The following is a 17,656-nucleotide window of genomic DNA, read 5'->3' as shown; positions in this document are numbered from 1 at the left end:
GGATCAACTTTGAAAGACAGATTACTGAGCTTATTTTTTCTTTCATGGCATCATAAAATTAGCAATTCAGTCATCAACGCAATTTTGTTACAAAGATTTGAAAAGCTGTACTCTGAGTAAACTGAGAGATAATTTTAATATTTCCAAATTTACTTTTTCTAAGTAAAATATATTTATCAGTATGGGGGTTTCTGTCTCAAAGCAGGTGAGATAATGCGGAGATAATGCCTTTTAAAAATGCAAAAAAGCTCAAAATGCATTTGCGAGTGTAAAATAGGATTGTGGGTAACCTGATTTAAAAAAATTACATCTAAAAAACCTACTTGGAATTAAGCAGAAATATTTTGCCTGTGTTCATCATTTCACACGGAATGACCCTGCTGGGAAGAGTATCTCTGAGCAAGATGAATATTTTTCCTCGATTACTTTACAAATTTCAAATGATCTCAGTCCTACTAAATAATAATGCTATTAAGACAGTAAGTAATAGGTTACAAACGTTTATCTAGAATCGTAAGAGACCACGACTTAAATTTGCAAAGTTGCAATTACCATTACATCACGGAAGGGATCGCAATCCTTAATATTAAATTATGCCAGCTAGCTTCTCAATTTCGGTATCTGGTAGACTGGATACGTAATGACCCAGACTCTGTCTGGCTAGATGTTGAAGCATTCAATTTGGGTAAGCCACTAACACTAGCTAGTCTGCATTTTATTCTGAATCGGAAAGATTCAGAGGTTTCAGGTGGTAATTTGATTGTTAAAGCTACTTTAAAAGCTTGGGATATGATTAAAAAATGGTAAAAGAGAACTAATGTGCTTTCGCCAATTACCCCAATACTAAGACATATAGATTTTCCTCCAGGGATGATTGATAATGGCTTTTCTTTGTGGGAAAATGCAGGTGTTAAAACCTTGAAAGACTTATTTGAAGGTGATAGAATGATGTCATTTGATCAGTTAAGGTTATAATATAATTGTACCTCAATCACATTTTTTTTAGGTTCCTGCAAGTTAGAAGTTCCATTTAGAATCAGACTGGGGTGGGGTCGGGGGTATATAAATGGGGGAAAAAAACATGAACACTGCAGATCTGCATCTATTTTAACCCCTAGATTTGTGATGGATGACTTTATATAGTGGGCCAGGGAACCCAGATCTACCACAGGGGTCCCAGTGGTGCCACCAAAACCGTCACTTCAATTTTCTCGTCAAAAAATTCAAAGCCATTCAGGCTTTTATGTAAAGACACTTGTCTGATGAAGTGACAGAGTGTGCATCATTCTGTTTAAGAGGCAGATACAGTTGTATGTAAAAGTTTGAGCACCCCTGATGATTTCCATGAGTTTCCTTTATAAATCATTGGTTGTCTGGATCAGAAATTTAAGTTAAACATATCATATAGCAGACAAACACAGTGATATTTGAGAAGAGAAATGAAGTTTATAGGATTTACAGAAACTGTGGAATAATTCTTTAAACAAAATGAGGCAGGTGCATAAATTTGGGCACCCTAACAGAAAAAAATACATCAATATTAGTAGATCTCCTTTTGCTGAAATAACAGCCTCTAAATGCTTCCTATAGCTTCCAGTGAGAGCCTGGATTCTGGTTGAAGGTAATTTGGACCATTCGTCTTTACAAAACATCTCCAGTTAAGTCAGGTTTGTTGGTTTCTGAGCATGGACAGCCTGTTTAAAATCACACCACAGTTTTTCAGTAGTATTCAGGTCTGAGATGGCCATTCCAGAACATTCTACTTGTGCCTCTACATGAATGCCTTAGTAGATTTTGAGCAGTGTTTAGGGTCGTTGACTTGTTGAAAGAGCCAGCCCCAGCACAACTTCAACTTTGTCACTGATTCATGAACATTGTTCTTAAGAATATGCTGATATTGACTTGAATCCATATGACCCTCAACTTTAACAAGATTCCCTAGTACCTGCGCTGGCCCACCAGCCCCACAGCATGATGGAACCACCTCCAAAGTTTACTGTAGGTAGCAAGTGTTTTTCTTGGAATGCTGTGCCATGCATATTGCCCCTTAAGTCCAAATAACTCAATTTTAGATTCATCAGTCCACAGTACCTTTTTCAGAATGAAGCTGGTTTGTACAAATGTGCTTTAGCATGCCTCCAGTGACTCTGTTTGTGGCGTGTACGCAGAAAAGGCTTCCACTGCATTACTCTCCCACACAGTATCTCGGTGTGCCAAGTGCACTGTATAGTTCAACGATGCACAGAGACACTATCTGCAGCAAGATCATGTTGTAGGTCTTTGGAGCAGGTCTGTGGGTTGACAGTGATTGTTCTCACCATCCTTTGCTTCATCTTATTTGAGATTTTTCTTGGGCTGCCACTTCAGGCCTGTGCCTGTGATCTTCCATTTCCTCACTATGTTCCTCACAGTGGAAACTGACAGCTGAAATCTCTGAGATAACTTTTTGTATCCTTCCCCTAAAGCATGATGTTGAACAGTCTTTGTTTTCAGGTCATTTGAGAGGTGTTTAGAGGCTCCCATGTTGCCACTCATTAGAAGAGATGCAAAGAGGAGAAACATTTGCAAATGGCCACCTTAAATACCCTTTCTCATGATTGGATTCACCTGTGTAAGGAGGTCAAGGGTCATTGAGCTTACCAAACCAATTTTGTGTTACAGTAATTAGTACTAAATGTATTCAAATCAATAAAAAGACAAGGGATCCCAAATTTATGCACCTGCCTAATTTTGTTTCAGTAATTATTGCACACTTTCTGTAAATACTAGAAACTTCATTTCACTTCTCAAATATCAGTGTGTTCATCTGCTATATGATATATTTAACTGAAATTTCTGATCCAGACAACCAATGATTTATAATGGAAAATCATGGTGCCCAAAATTTTGCATACAACTGTACATCTGACGATCATCAACGTAACAGTGGAAAGGAATACCATGCTTCTTAATTCTAGAAAGAGAATAGGAGGGGGCCTAGAACTGATCCTTGCAGGACCCCACATCAGAGAGGAGCAGAGGAGGACAGAGTTGCCAAGACTGACAAAGTTCAGTTTGCGATAATTTAGTTGTATTTTTTTTTTTAATTCATTCTTCATATATTTGTGTTCTTATAATTAATGTTTATGGTGGTATAATATGGATACATATGTTGCCATCTGGAATTCAAAATACTGGAAGACATAAAAGATGCCTGAGAATTTTTTTTCTTCAACAGCACCTCATCTTTAACTCTCTTACCAGCTGCTTGGGCCCCAGGAAGTTGCTTCACAGTGGCAAGGTTAGTATAGTCCAAATCATTCATTATTCTTTTGCATGAAGGTTATTTATCACGTGGAACTCGGCAGAGAATATATATATATACATACATACAGTAGTGTTCAGAATAATAGTAGTGCTATGTGACTAAAAAGATTAATCCAGGTTTTGAGTATATTTCTTATTGTTACATGGGAAACAAGGTACCAGTAGATTCAGTAGATTCTCACAAATCCAACAAGACCAAGCATTCATGATATGCACACTCTTAAGGGCTATGAAATGGGCTATTAGTAAAAAAAAAAAAAGAAAAGGGGGTGTTCACAATGATAGTAGTGTGGCATTCAGTCAGTGAGTTCGTCAGTTTTGTGGAACAAACAGGTGTGAATCGGGTGTCCCCTATTTAAGGATGAAGCTAGCACCTGTTGAACATACTTTTCTCTTTGAAAGCCTGAGGAAAATGGGACGTTCAAGACATTGTTCAGAAGAACAGCGTAGTTTGATTAAAAAGTTGGTTGGAGAGGGGAAAAACTTATACGCAGGTGCAAAAAATTATAGGCTGTTCATCTACAATGATCTCCAATGCTTTAAAATGGACAAGAAAATGGAAAACAACCATCAAAATGGATAGAAGAATAACCAGAATGGCAAAGGCTCACCCACTGATCAGCTCCAGGATGATCAAAGACAGTCTGGAGTTACCTGTAAGTGCTGTGACAGTTAGAAGATGCCTGTGTGAAGCTAATTTATTGCAAGAATCCCCCGCAAAGTCCCTCTGTTAAATAAGACATGTGCAGAAGAGGTTACAATTTGCCAAAGAACACATCAACTGGCCTAAAGAGAAATGGAGGAATATTTTGTGGACTGATGAGAGTAAAATTGTTTCTTTTTTGGTCCAAGAGCCGCAGGACAGTTGTGAGACGACCCCCAAACTCTGAATTGAAGCCACAGTTCACAGTGAAGACAGTGAAGCATGGTGGTGCAAGCATCATGATATGGGCATGTTTCTCCTACTATGGTTTTGGGCCTATATTATCGCGTACCAGGTATCATGGATCAGTTTGGATATGTCAAAATACTTGAAGAGGTCATGTTGCCTTATGCTGAAGAGGACATGCCCTTGAATGGGTGTTTCAACAAGACATTGACCCAAGCACACTAGTAAACAAGCAAAATCTTGGTTCCAAACCAACAAAATTAATGCCTTACAGATGTGAAGAAATCATGAAAAACTGTGGTTATACAACTAAATACTAGTTTAGTGATTCACAGGATTGCTAAAAAAGCAGTTTGAACATAATAGTTTTGAGTTTGTAGCGTCAACAGCAGATGCTACTATTATGTGAACCCCCTTTTCTACTTTTTTACTAATAGCCCAATTTCATAGCCTTAAGAGTGTGCATATCATGAATGCTTGGTCTTGTTGGATTTATGAGAATCTACTGAATCTACTGGTACAAGTACCTTGTTTCCCATGTAACAATAAGAAATATACTCAAAACCTGGATAATCTATTTAGTCACATAGCACTACTATTATTCTGAACACTACTGTGTATATATAGATATATATATCAAACATTTTTGTTATGCATACAAAAAGGAAAAAAACACAAACAGAAGAATTAAAGAACAGAGTTTGTACATAATACAATTACATTCAGTGTTACTTTTACCAGTAATACAGAGGACTATGCAAAATCCGGCAATCGAGGCAAAATATATGTTCTCCATTTCTCCCAGACTTCTGTCAAACCTTGTCCCTTTGAAGTCTCTTATGAAATGTAATGCGTTCCATGACAAAATATGAATACACAAGATTGTTCGTCATCCAGATTTGGAGATGAAGACTTCAACCATTTCCTAGTAATACATTTCCACGCTGCTAAACTCAACATTCCAAACAAACGTTTTGTGTCTTTATCTGTGTCTACAGAATATAGAAAACCAAGTAACAATTCATCCCAGCCTAAGGTTGTCTGAAAATGTAACATTGCTTTCAAAGTTAGTTTGAACCAAATTCCCCAAAAAATTGTAATGATGGGCATGACCAAAACAAATGGTACAATTTTTCTGCTTGTGCACCACAATTTCTCCAACAATTAGAAGAACCAGAGTAGTGTGAGCTTTGTGCTGGAGTGATAAAGTATCTACAAAGGCTCTTCCAGCCAAAACCTCTCCAAGCATTGAACTAGTGAGTTTCCACTGAAAAGCGCAGTGTTTTAACCAGATATGTTCCATTATGAAAGAAAGATATATTCTGATAAGCCTTGTTTTTGCCAAGTTTTAAACCTTGCATCCATTTTACCAGCCGTAAATTCAGCATTATGAGAAGCCCAGCGCAATACTTTATTTATGAAATTTAGCCACAGTTTCAATGAAAAATTAATCCATTGATTATCTTTCTGAATCTGCTGTTTCATATGTTTGCATTGGATATTCTCTGGACAATTTCGTTTCAGTTTCTTTCCATCTCGCATAATAATCTGGATTACACCAACACAAAAATTCTGAATTGGGTTGAAATATAATAATCCTTCAAGCAAGCAATGCAAGACCACTTTTCTCTTTTGTTAACTGGAGAGTTTTAAGGCACACTCTTGGCCTCTTACCATGCCAAGTAAACTTGGCAATTATTTTGTCCCACTCTTCAAATTGTTTATCTGTAATAACAATAGGAAGCATCTGAAAAAGATACAATAACCTAGGCAGTATGTTCATTTTTACAGTTTCTATACAGGATTTGAAAGTAAATATAGGTATCAAGTCCCATCTTTTAATATCATTATTAATATGTTGACACAATGGTTTAAAATTGACTTCAAATAATTTAGATAAATCCTTTGGAATATTTACTCCTAAATATTTGTATGTGATCCAATTTTCAGTTTAAATTAATCTTCGAGGCCAGTATCTGGCTAGGTTCATAATTGAAACTTAAGAATTGTGTTTTAGTAATGTTAAGTTTATAGCCGGATACTGAGCCAAAAACATCCAGATAGGCTAGGAGATGGAGAAAAGATGGCTCCGTATTTGACAAATAGATTAAGACATCATCCGCAAACAGTGAAATCTTGTGCTCTTGTCCAAACAGTTGAACTCCTGTAATATTTGCATTCTGTATAAGTCCCTGACTCAGTGCCTCAATAAAAATAGCAAAAAATAATGTTGAACTCAGGCACCCTTGTCTGCTTCCTCTCTCCGAGTTAAATGATTTGGAGAGGGCTCCATTAACTGTAACTCTTGCTTTTGGACATTTATATAGTGCCTGAATAACTTTTATAAATAATTGATTGAAACCAAATTTTTCCAAGACTTTATATAAAAATTTCCAATGGACATGGTCAAATGCCTTTTCGGCTTCTTGGCTAATAAGAACCATCTGATTTTGGTTTTTAGCAGTATGATCAATTATGTGTAATGTTCGGCGAATATTGTCCTGTGTCTGTCTCCTTTTATAAAGCCAGTCTGATCTAAGATAATAATGTCAGGCAATACATTTTCTAATATTTTAGACATAATATGTGCAAATAATAATAATTTAAGCACACTTATTGGGTGATAATTGCCACACTCAAGCCTATCCTTTCCCTCCTTGGCTGTCAATGAGATAGATAGAGCATTATTCCATTTTTTAAAACATAATTGAAAGCTGCTTTCAGAGTTGGGACCACCTAAATCTTCATCTCTTGTATTACTCCAAGGGGAAGCCATCTGGCCCCTGAGCATTGTAAGTTTTAGATTCAGAAATAGCTTTTCTGATTTCAAGTTCAGTAATTTAAGATGTAAGACATAAGTCACTTTGGGTAACTTCATTGTATCCAAAAAAGTCAGTCATAAGATTTTCATCTACTTTAGGTTTGGTATACAGTTGCCTATAAAAAGATAGGAATATTTCTTGTGTATTATCCAGTTTACATTCTAAAGTGTTTGTTTGAGGGTCTCTTATTTTATGAATTGCCCTTTCTAATATTTGTTTCTTCATTTATCGTTCAATCGTCTTTCTGATTTGCCACCTACCTCATAATATATTTTGCCTTAAAAAGGTTGTTTTCCACTTTATTTCACTCAAAAGGATGTCATTAATGTTTTTTTTTTTTTATCCCGTTCCACTTTTAGCATTTTACTTGCAGTAATTTGAGCATTTTCCAAAATCTTAATTGTGTTGGAGTTCCTTTAATTGTTCATTTGTGTCTTTTTCAAATTAGAGCTATAGCGTATAGTCTTTGCTCGAATTACAGCCTTTAGTGCATCCCAGAGAATTATAGGAGAAACTTCCTTATTATCATTGTCTAACAGGTAATTTTTTTAATATCATCTCTAATTTGTTCCCTCATTACATTTAAAATGCTTGTGTTTAGCCTCCAAGATGTTTCTCTTTTTTCCTCACTAAAAATCACTTCTACATACACTGGGGCGTGATCCAATTAATCCATTACTCCTATTTTACTGCTGACCACTTTATGCAAGTCATTTTGGAACATTAAAACATAATCTAATCTAGAGCAATAATGTGAGGAATGAGAGAAAAACTATAATCCCTTATTGTTGGATTTAGTTCCCTCCAAACAGGGCAAAGTGCCATTCCTTTTATTACAGCTTGAGAGTTCTTAGTTGTTTCTTTAACCACACAATCTGTGGATTTGAAGAATCCCATGATGGGTTTAAGTCGAATATTCAAATCTCCCCCAAAACCAGAATGCCCACAGTTGACAGTGCATGTCAGACCACAAACCAAGCATGAAGTCAAAGGAATTGACTGTAGACCTCCAACACAGGGTTGTCTCTAGGCACAGGTCTGGGGAAGCATATAGAAACATTTTGGCTACTTTGAAGGTCCCAATGAGCATGGTGGCCTCCATTATCCATAAAAGTAAGAAGTTCAGATCCACAAAGACTCTTTGTAGAGCTGGCCTGGCCACCTGTCTAAACTGAGTGAGGGAGGTGACCAAGAACTCGAAGGTCACCCTGTCAGACCTCCAGCATTCCTCTGTGAAGAAGAGAACCTCCAGAAGGACAACCATCTCTGCAACAACCCACCAGTCAAGCCTGTATGGTAGAGTTGGCCAGACAAGAAGCCACTCCTTAGTAAAAGGTACATGGCTGCCCAGCTGGAGTTTGCCAAAAGGCATCCAAAGGACTCTCAGACCATGAGAAAACAAATTCAACTGGTTTGATGAGACAAAGATTGAACTCTTTGGAATGAATTCCAGGTGTCATGTTTGGAGGAAACCAGACACCATCCAACAGTGAAGCATGGAGGTGGCAGCATCATGCTGTGGGGATTTTTTTTTTTCAACGGCAGGACTAGGAGGACTAGTCAGGAATGAGGGAAAGATGATTGCAGCAATGTACAGACACATGTTGGATGAAAACCTGCTCCAGAGCGCTCTTGACCTCTGACTGGGGCGACGTTCACCTTTCAGCAGGACAGTGGCCCTAAGGACACAGCAAGATATCAAAGGAGTGGCTTCAGGACAACTCTGTGAATGTCCTTGAGTGGCCCGGCCAGAGCCCAGATCTGAATCCAGTTGAACATCTCTTGAGAGATCTGAAATTGTCTGTGCACTGACGCTCCCCATCCAACTTGATGGAGCTTGAGAGGTGCTGCAAAGAGGAATGGGCAAAACTGGCCAAAAATAGGTGCACCAAGCTTGTGGCATCATATTCAAGAAGACTTGATTGTGAATACTTATGTACATGTGATTTCTTTTTAGTTTTCATAAATTTGCAAAAAAAACAAACAAAAAAAAAACTTATCATTATGGGGTGTTGTGAGTAGAATTTTGAAGGGAAAAAAATTTTAATTTATTCAATTTTGGAGTAAGGCTGTAACATAAAATGTGGAAAGAGTGGAGTGCTGTCAATACTTTCCAGACGCACTGTAGATGAATAGCTAACCTAGATACTTGGTTTATTTTTTGTATGTTTTAATTGTGTTTATTATTTCTTACTGTATTGTCCTGTTAGTCTTCAATGCCCTTACATTAAAAGTCTAGCGCTGCGAGCAGTGTGATAACTGTAAGCATATGTAGTTTTGGCACAATCTCTGTTGCAGTATTCTCAAACAGGTGGGATCAGTAAAGAACTATACTTTAAGACAGGAGCCTGGATAACAGCTTTGTAGGACACTGTTCGTCATGAGAAATGTCAGTACAAAGTTTAGTTTCAGCTTTTTTCAACGTTATAGCTGTGTGTGTTTGTGCTGTGCTGTGACAAAACTGCTGAGAGTTAGTCACATACAGCAGCTTCTTCCATCACACAACGGCTGAAAATTGAGGAGGATTTATTGATCCAAAATACTTTGTGCTGTGAGGAAGGAAATACTTGTATATTAACTGTGCTCATCCTTTTGCATTCATATTGTAAATATTGCCAATTGTAATTGATATTAATTCACTTGCTTTTTTCTTCAGATGTACAAGGCAAAGAGCAACAAGGAGCTGTGGGCGTTTCTCTTCAATGACTTCCTGCTTTTGACTCATTCATCTCGACCGTTCAGCTCATCTGGTCCTGACAAGCTTTTCAGCAACAAAAATAACACACAGTTGAAGATGTATAAACCGGTAGGAGTCACACTGTCAACATTGTACCCTGTGATGACCTGAAACACTGTCACCTAGCGTCAGTCATGAAAATTGTCCTGGATTTCTGTTTTGCTTTGTTTTGTTTGTTTGTTTGTTTTTTTCTGGATAGTCAAAACTACTCTCTTGATTGAGAGAGTAACAACATGACGAGTCGAAAAAACTGGTCCCGTGAGTCATGGTGCCATCTTGGGTTCAAAATAGCGTTAGCTGTTAATCTATCTGCATGTAAATCCAGCTATTTTATTAATTTATTCACTGAAAATGCCGGGTTGCTGTGCATTTGGAGGCACAAATAGACACAGGAAAGGCTTCAAGATCTACAGATTCCCTTCAGATCCGAACAGAAGAAAAATTAGGGAAAATAAAGTCAGCCATGTGGGATGAAAGCTGACATCCTCGTCAAAGTTTTGAGAGGTAAATTTATTGTTCACTCCCATGTACAGTAAAACATCATATAAACAGGATATTTGCAGTCACCGGACAAAAAATCCAGTGTTTTTTGTTTGGTTTCCATGTAATAAACACTGTATATAATGGATTTTATATAACAGATTTTTTGCTCATATCAGATAAAATGTCCCGTCTGATTGCAATGTATTTCCATTAAAAACCCCAAATAATACGAGGTCTGTTAGAAAAGTATCCGACCTTTTTATTTTTTGCAAAAACCATATGGATTTGAATCACGTGTGATTGCATCAGCCAAGCTTGAACCTTTGTGCGCATGCGTAAGTTTTTTCACGCGTCGGTTGCGTCATTCGCCTTTGAGCACGCTTTGTGGGAGGAGTGGTCCAGCCCCCTCGGCGGATTTTTATAGTCAGGAAAATGGCTGAGCGACTGCCGCTTTGCTGCATCAAACTTTTTTCACAAACTGTGAGAGACAGCCAGGTGGAAACCATTTGGAAAATTCAGATGGCTTTCGGTGAAGATCTTATGGGCATCGCACAGATTAAGGAGCATTACAACCGATTAAAGACGGCCCACAGCGGGCTGAGGGCGCGCCGCGCTTTGAGCGGCCATCGACAGGCTGAAACGACCAGATCATTTCCAAAGTGAAGGCTGTGTTGATCCGGGACGTCGTCTGACTACCAGAGAAATGGCAAGAGAGGTGGACATAGCACTTTTTTGGCACATTACACTGTTACAGGAGATTTTGTAATGAAAGACGTGCGGCGGAATTCACGCATCAGGACGGAGCTGCATAATGGCGCAGAACAAAAAGCACCTCCATGTTGGAAGTCTCACGGGACACGCCCAGCTCTTCCACCATTCGAAAGATTCAGACGGCTTTGGGTGGCTTTTCAGTCGAGTGAGTATCCGAGAAATTGTCGAAGATCTGGGCATGTCACATGTCCTGTGAGACCAACACAGAGGTGCTTTCATTCCGCGCCATTAGCGGCTCCGTGGCAAATTCCTCCGCTCCTGTTTTCATGACAAAATCTCCTTTAACAGTGGAATGTGCCGGAAAAGTGCTGATGTCCACCTTTTCTGCCATTTCTCTGGTAGTCAGACGACGTCCCGGATCAACACAGCATTCAGTTTGGAAATGATCTGGTCGTTTCAGCTTGTCGATCGCCGCTCGGAGCGCGGCTTGCCCTCCGCCATTGTGCGCCATCTTTAAACCGGCTGTAACACTCCTTAATCTGTGTGATGCCCATAAAATCGGCCCTGAAAGCCATCTGAATTTTCCGAATGGTGTCCACCTGGTTGTCTCTCACAGTTTCTGGAAAAATTTGATGCAGCGCTGCTCCAGCCGTTCAGACATTTTCCTCACAATGAAAATCCGACAAGGGGGGAGGACCAGTGCTCACTCAAAGCCTGCTCACAGGCGAATGATGCAACTGACAGGCATGAAAAAACTCACGCATGCGTAGATACAAATTAAAGTTCAGCGCTGACACTCGCCGATTTGAGGAAAGTGGGACTGGAGTTTATTTTTTTTAAACCATGCTCAGACTCGGACCCACAGCCTGACATGCACCTGATAAAGCAGATACAGCAAAGGCTGTGATTTGACACTTTTCTGCTTCCACTCCTTTGTCTGCCATCATATTTTAATAGTTTTTGCAGTGCGCACACTAATTACAAATGGATTAAAAAAGTCTGCGTCTTTACAACACAGTCAGAAAAAGAGGCTAACCTTTGAATTGGAGGTGATTGTCAAAAGAAAAGCTTGTTGGGGGTCAAATTTATCCATAATAAAGCATAATCCAGCGATGGCGAACTTTAAAACTGTCACACGTCATTGCATGACACAGAGTTACAGAGCTGCAGAAGCATTAATCAGGCTATAAATTAATTAAATACATCACCAATTCCAATGGGACGCTGTGTAAAATGTAAATAAAAACAGAATACAGTAATTTACAAATCCTCTTCAATTTATATTCAATTGAATACGCCACAAAGACAAGATATTTAATGTTGAAACTGATAAACTTTATTGTTTTTGTGCAAATATTTGCTCATTTTGAAATGGGTGCCTGCAACACATTTCAAAAAAGCTGGGACAGTGGTATGTTTACCACTGTGTTACATCACCTTTCCTTCTAACACTCAATAAGCATTTAGGAACTGAGGACACTAATTGTTGAAGCTTTGTAGGTGGAATTCTTTTCCATTCTCGCTTGATGTACGACTTCAGTTATTCAACAGTCCGGGGTCTCTGTTGTCGTATTTTGCGCTTCATCATGCACCACACATTGCACTGCAGGCAGGCCAGTCTAGTATGCGCACTCTTTTACTACGAAGCCATGCTGTTGTAACACGTGCAAGATGTGGCTTGGCATTGTCTTGCTGAAATAAACAGGGACGTCCCTGAAAAAGATGTTGCTTGGATGGCAGCATATGTTGCTCCAAACCTGGATGTACCTTTCAGCATTGATGGTGCCATCACAGATGTGTAAGCTGACCATGCCATGGGCACTAACACACCCCCATACAATCACAGATGCTGGCTTTTGAACTTTGCGCTGTTAACAATCTGGATGGTCTTTTTCCTCGTTTATCTGGAGGACACGGCATCAATGATTTCCAAAAACAATTTGAAATGTGGACTCATCAGACCACAGCACACTTTTCCATTTTGCGGCTGTCCATTTCAAATTATTGGATGTTGTTGATGTCTGGCTTTCATTTTACATGGTGGAGTTTTAACTTGCACTTGTAGATGTAGCGATGAACTGTGTTAACTGACAGTGGCTTTCTGAAGTGTTCCTGAGCCCACGCGGTAAGATCCTTTACACAATGATGTTGGTTTTTAATGCAGTGCCTCCTGAGGGATGGAAGGTCAGGGGCATTCAGTGTTGGTTTTCAGCTTTGCCACTTACATGTAGAAAATTCTTCAGAGTCTCTGAATCTTCTGATTGTTATGGACTGTAGATGATGAAATCCCTAAATTCCGTGCAATTGAACGTTGAGGAACATTGTTCTTAAACTGTTGGACTATTTTTTCACGCAGTTGTTCACAAAGTGGTGATCATCACCCCATCTTTGCTTGTGAACAGCTGAGCTTTTTGGGGATGCTCCTTTTATACCCAATCATGACACTCACCTGTTTCCAGTTAACCTGTTCACCTGTGGAATGTTCCAAACAGGTGTTCTTTGAGCATTCATCAACTTTCCCAGTCTTTTGTTGCCCTTGTCCCAGCCTTTTTGAAACGTGTTGCAGGCATCCATTTCAAAATTAACAAATATTTGCACAAAAACAAAAAAGTCTATCAGTTTGAACATCCAATATCTAGTCTTTGTGGTGTATTCAATTGAATATAGGTTGAAGAGGATTTGAAAATCATTGTATTCTGTTTTTATTTACATTTCACACAATGTCCCAACTTCATTGGAATTGGGGTTGTAAATTTAATAGCTTTACTATTTTTATATTTGTTTTGATAGTACCTGTACCTAGATGTGTTATATGGTTAACTGATTAAAAAAATGTTGAAAGCATAAAAGGTTCATTCAGTAGTTCAGCGCATTTGGAACCAAAACGGCGCCATGTTCCAAATTGATGCTACTCTCTCCATTAAGGGAGTATCGTCAAAACCAGTCCATGTAAAAATTGTTTTCAACTGGGAAATGTTCACAGTAGAGCAAAATTTCACATTATTTGCAACTGTTTTTTTTTTTTCGATGTTGCCACAGCCATTGTTGGGGTTTTGTTTCGTTTTCATTTCGTCACTGTCATTTGACAGTGTGATGGAAGCTCCAACTGAAAATTTTGCCAGTTGAAAATGAAATGTAGTCAGGACTGTACTGTTTGGTATGTGTCTGGAGAATAAAGTCTCCCCGAGCCAGTGTTGGTGCATTCATGTGCCGTTGGAGAGTTGTGGGTATATTTAAAAACCCAGAGTCATTGTTATTTCAACGAAACTAAGTGTTCTTGTAGCTGCTGCACTCAGCATCAAAGAGTTGTGAGAATTTCGTTTGAAGCAACATTAACAAATCTTGTTAACGTTGTATCTGCTGTGGTTATCGTGATTATGCTGTGTCACTTTAATGGTGGTTGACAAAACTGTTGGTGTATTACCGCCACCATCTGGACAGGAGTGTGTGGCAGCAGACTGACAAAGTAAAAAGCAAAAGTCCTGCATTGAAAATGTTGCTGAAGTAACACTATATAGAATGGCCCATTTCGGAATGATGTATATTATATGTTATTGGATTATATTTATGCACTTTATATGATATTATGGCATCTTTCAGTGATGTTGTGCAATGCAAATACCATTCTCAATTCAATTTATTTAGTTTATATAGCACCATATCACAACAAAGCTGCCTCATATTCATACAAATAAGGTCTAACCTTACCAATCCCTAGAGCAGGCACACAGGCAACATTGGTAGTGAAAAACTCCCTCTGACATTGAGGAAGAAACCTCAAGCAGACCAGACTCAAAGGGGTGACCCACTGCTTAGGCCATTCTACCAAAAAGGTTTACAATACAGAACACAACACAAGAGCAATTGATGAGTCCATGCAGGCGTCCAGTCCACCGTCAGGGGAGAGGCGTCATCGAGCCACTCGTTGGATCTGTTCCTGCAGTAGAGTCCGTTCCGTGTCCATTTCAGAAATCCTCTAATCCAGCGTGTGGATCCAGCCGCACCTCGGACAGAGAGAAAAAGAAAACAGTCAGTCAGCCAGAAAAACTACATAATTAAGTATAATTCGTCAGCATTAAGCAGCAGGAAAGCAGAAGCGATGCTAAGATGATCCTAGCCTTAAGCTTCACTAACCGACCCAGACTTCAGATTAAGTTCTCGGCCGAGACCCGCTCTGTTTACTATTGAAATTAATTTTTAAAGGGTGATCGCCAGCCACTAGCCCTAAGCTTCATGAAAAAAAAAAACAAAATTTAGATAATACTATGCCAGTATGCTAACCATATGAAAGGGAAAATAAGTGCGTCTTAAGTCTGGACTTGAATGTCTCTACAGAATCTGTTTTATTGACACATCGAGATCATTCCACAAAACAGGGGCAAGATAAGAGAAGGCTTTGTGGCCCACAGACTTTTTATTCACCCTAGGGACACAAAGCCGTCCTGTGCCCTGAGAACGCAGAGCCTGGGCCGGTACATAGGGCTCGACTAAGTCAGCTAAGCAGGGAAGTGCTAGTCCGTGAATAATTTTATAGGTTAATTGCAGAACCTTAAAATCCAATCTCACAGAGAGAGGAAGCGAGTGAAAAGGCTGAATCTTCAGTATGTTTCACAAGTGGAAGAAAGCAGCCTTCCTCATATCTCTAATGTGGAGGTCAAAGGACAATGTAGAATCAAAAATCACCCCAAGGTTCCTCACTTTGTCAGTGTGATGTATGACACACAAATCTAGGCATGTCTAATAATAATAATACTGGTCTCTTTTAATGTTTCATATTTATCACTTTTGATATAATTTCTAAGTTTCTGTTGATCTGAAACCAGACAGGATTTGACTCCTCGAGTGCACCAGAATGCAACTCACAACATGTAGAATTTCAAAATTTCCAGACCCCCTTTGGTGGCTTTGGGCCTTTGGCTCTCACATGTGGCCATTGTGCAGCCACTGGTGTTCTGCCAACTGCCTAATTCCCCCCTTCTTACTTTACTTTTATTACTGTGGCATTACATAACAAAAGCGTTAACAGAAGCATTATGCTCCATTGTAAAATGCCATATTTCTGCTATTTCTTTTAAAGATAATCATAAAATATGCTTTTGATGTTTAATTTAGCATGGCTCTTCTTTAGTTTATTTGTGGCATCATTTTGTGTGTCCTGTAGCCTGTGTTTGTTAAATGAAGTCCCTGGTGAGGCTGCCAGATCCTTCAAGCGAAGAGCTGATCTTCCATATCTCTCACATCGATAAAGTGTACATGCTGCGTACTGAAAACATCAACGAGAGGTAGCTTCACATTCACCGCAAAGGTGTTTATGTGTTTCATGTCACTTGCTTTAGGTTTGCTGTGTTTGTGGTTTCAGGACAGCGTGGGTTCAGAAGATCAAGGCTGCATCAGAAGAGTTCGTTGAGATCGAAAAGAAGAAAAGGGAAAAGGTTTATCAAGGTCGGACTTTAAACTCAGACAGCCACACTCGCTATATGTAATAATTTCACTGGATTAATCAGTCTTTATTTGCAGCTCGAGTTATGAAGATTAGTGCAGTTGGAAGACTTCTTGTTACTATCTTGGAGGCTACTGAGCTCAAGGCATGCAAAACCAATGGTGAGCATGACTCAGATGTTTTTACAGAGTCCTCCTCAATGTACAGTGGGCTAATAATCAGTGCAACCAGTTAGATGGTGACACATAAGAGACTCAAGTCACACATACACTGAGTGGCTGTACTTTAGTTACTTTTCAGCAGGAGCCAGTAATATATGTTGGTTCATCAGTTTTGTGATTCCTGAATATTCACTGCAGACAGGCCATAAGTGGGCAGAACAGGCTGTTAACAGTACAACAGTCAGGATGAAATCCTGGTTACTCCTGCCTGTCAAAGTGTCTATGAGCAAATCACTATACCCTGATTTGCTTCATCTTCACAGGCTTACCCATCATGATGGGTAAGCCTGTGAAGATTAATCGTGGGATTTGCATTCCAGTTATTTTTTCATGTATCGATTGATTGGCCCAGTTTGAAACCACATCACATAGGAATGCAGCTGTGTACAAAAAAACTGCTACAGCAGTGTTCTTTAACCAGATGTTTTCTTAATCAAATATTTTATTTACGGTACCTGCGCATCAGAATGCCCACCTCCTTTTAGTACGAGTTGTGCACAAGACATAACAAATCTGACACAGTCTGCCACTAAACAGGTGGGTTATTTGTTATGCTGCGTTTACACATAACGACGACAAGTCACGAATGCCATGAAGTACACATTCTTGGCCGCTTATCACGAATGTGATTATTCGGGGCAGAGGCGTCAGGTGTCCTCAGGAACTGCTGCAACCTGTTACCACACATTACGATTAATGGCACATGTTGCCGGAGAATTATCAGGAACCATTACGCATGGTCAAGAATAGTGTTCTGCGTTGTTACGCGCTATTGCGCGTAACAGAGCATCGTTAAGTTCTGTCACGTTGTGAACGAGATGAATTGTCTCCACACACACTCCCATATTCATCCAACCGAATTCAGATCGCTCCAGTTTTCAGAAGAACTTTGTGACTGCATGCATAGTTGGGCTCTGTGCCATGGAGTGGCGCAGAGAGGAGGAGGAGGAGGACAGAGCCAGATGTGTGGCTTCATGCGGCTCTCGTCTGGCGCATTTTCCCAAACATCAGACACATGCAGCAGGTGGAACACCTGCAGGAGCGCGC

General features: G+C 39.4%; 1 protein-coding gene across 4 annotated transcripts in view; it reads left to right on the top strand.

Moving 5' to 3' along the window:
* The window catches only part of itsn2b (intersectin 2b), a 110,593-nt gene extending 94,214 nt beyond the window's left edge, over positions 1 to 16,379 (top strand). For all 4 annotated transcript variants that reach the window (XM_034187830.1, XM_034187816.1, XM_034187822.1 and 1 more), the window contains 4 exons: positions 3,218 to 3,280; positions 9,674 to 9,823; positions 16,110 to 16,230; positions 16,308 to 16,379. In XM_034187830.1, coding sequence (XP_034043721.1) covers positions 3,218 to 3,280; positions 9,674 to 9,823; positions 16,110 to 16,127 — 231 coding nt within the window. In that variant the 3' untranslated portion in view covers positions 16,128 to 16,230; positions 16,308 to 16,379. The remainder of the gene's footprint in view (positions 1 to 3,217; positions 3,281 to 9,673; positions 9,824 to 16,109; positions 16,231 to 16,307) is intronic.
* Positions 16,380 to 17,656: the final 1,277 nt, after the last annotated feature.

This window comes from Thalassophryne amazonica, chromosome 2 (genome assembly GCF_902500255.1).
Source record: "Thalassophryne amazonica chromosome 2, fThaAma1.1, whole genome shotgun sequence".
Lineage (NCBI taxonomy): Eukaryota > Metazoa > Chordata > Actinopteri > Batrachoidiformes > Batrachoididae > Thalassophryne > Thalassophryne amazonica.
The sequence above is the reverse complement of the archived record's forward strand: the minus strand, read 5'-3'. Positions and strand labels throughout refer to the sequence as shown.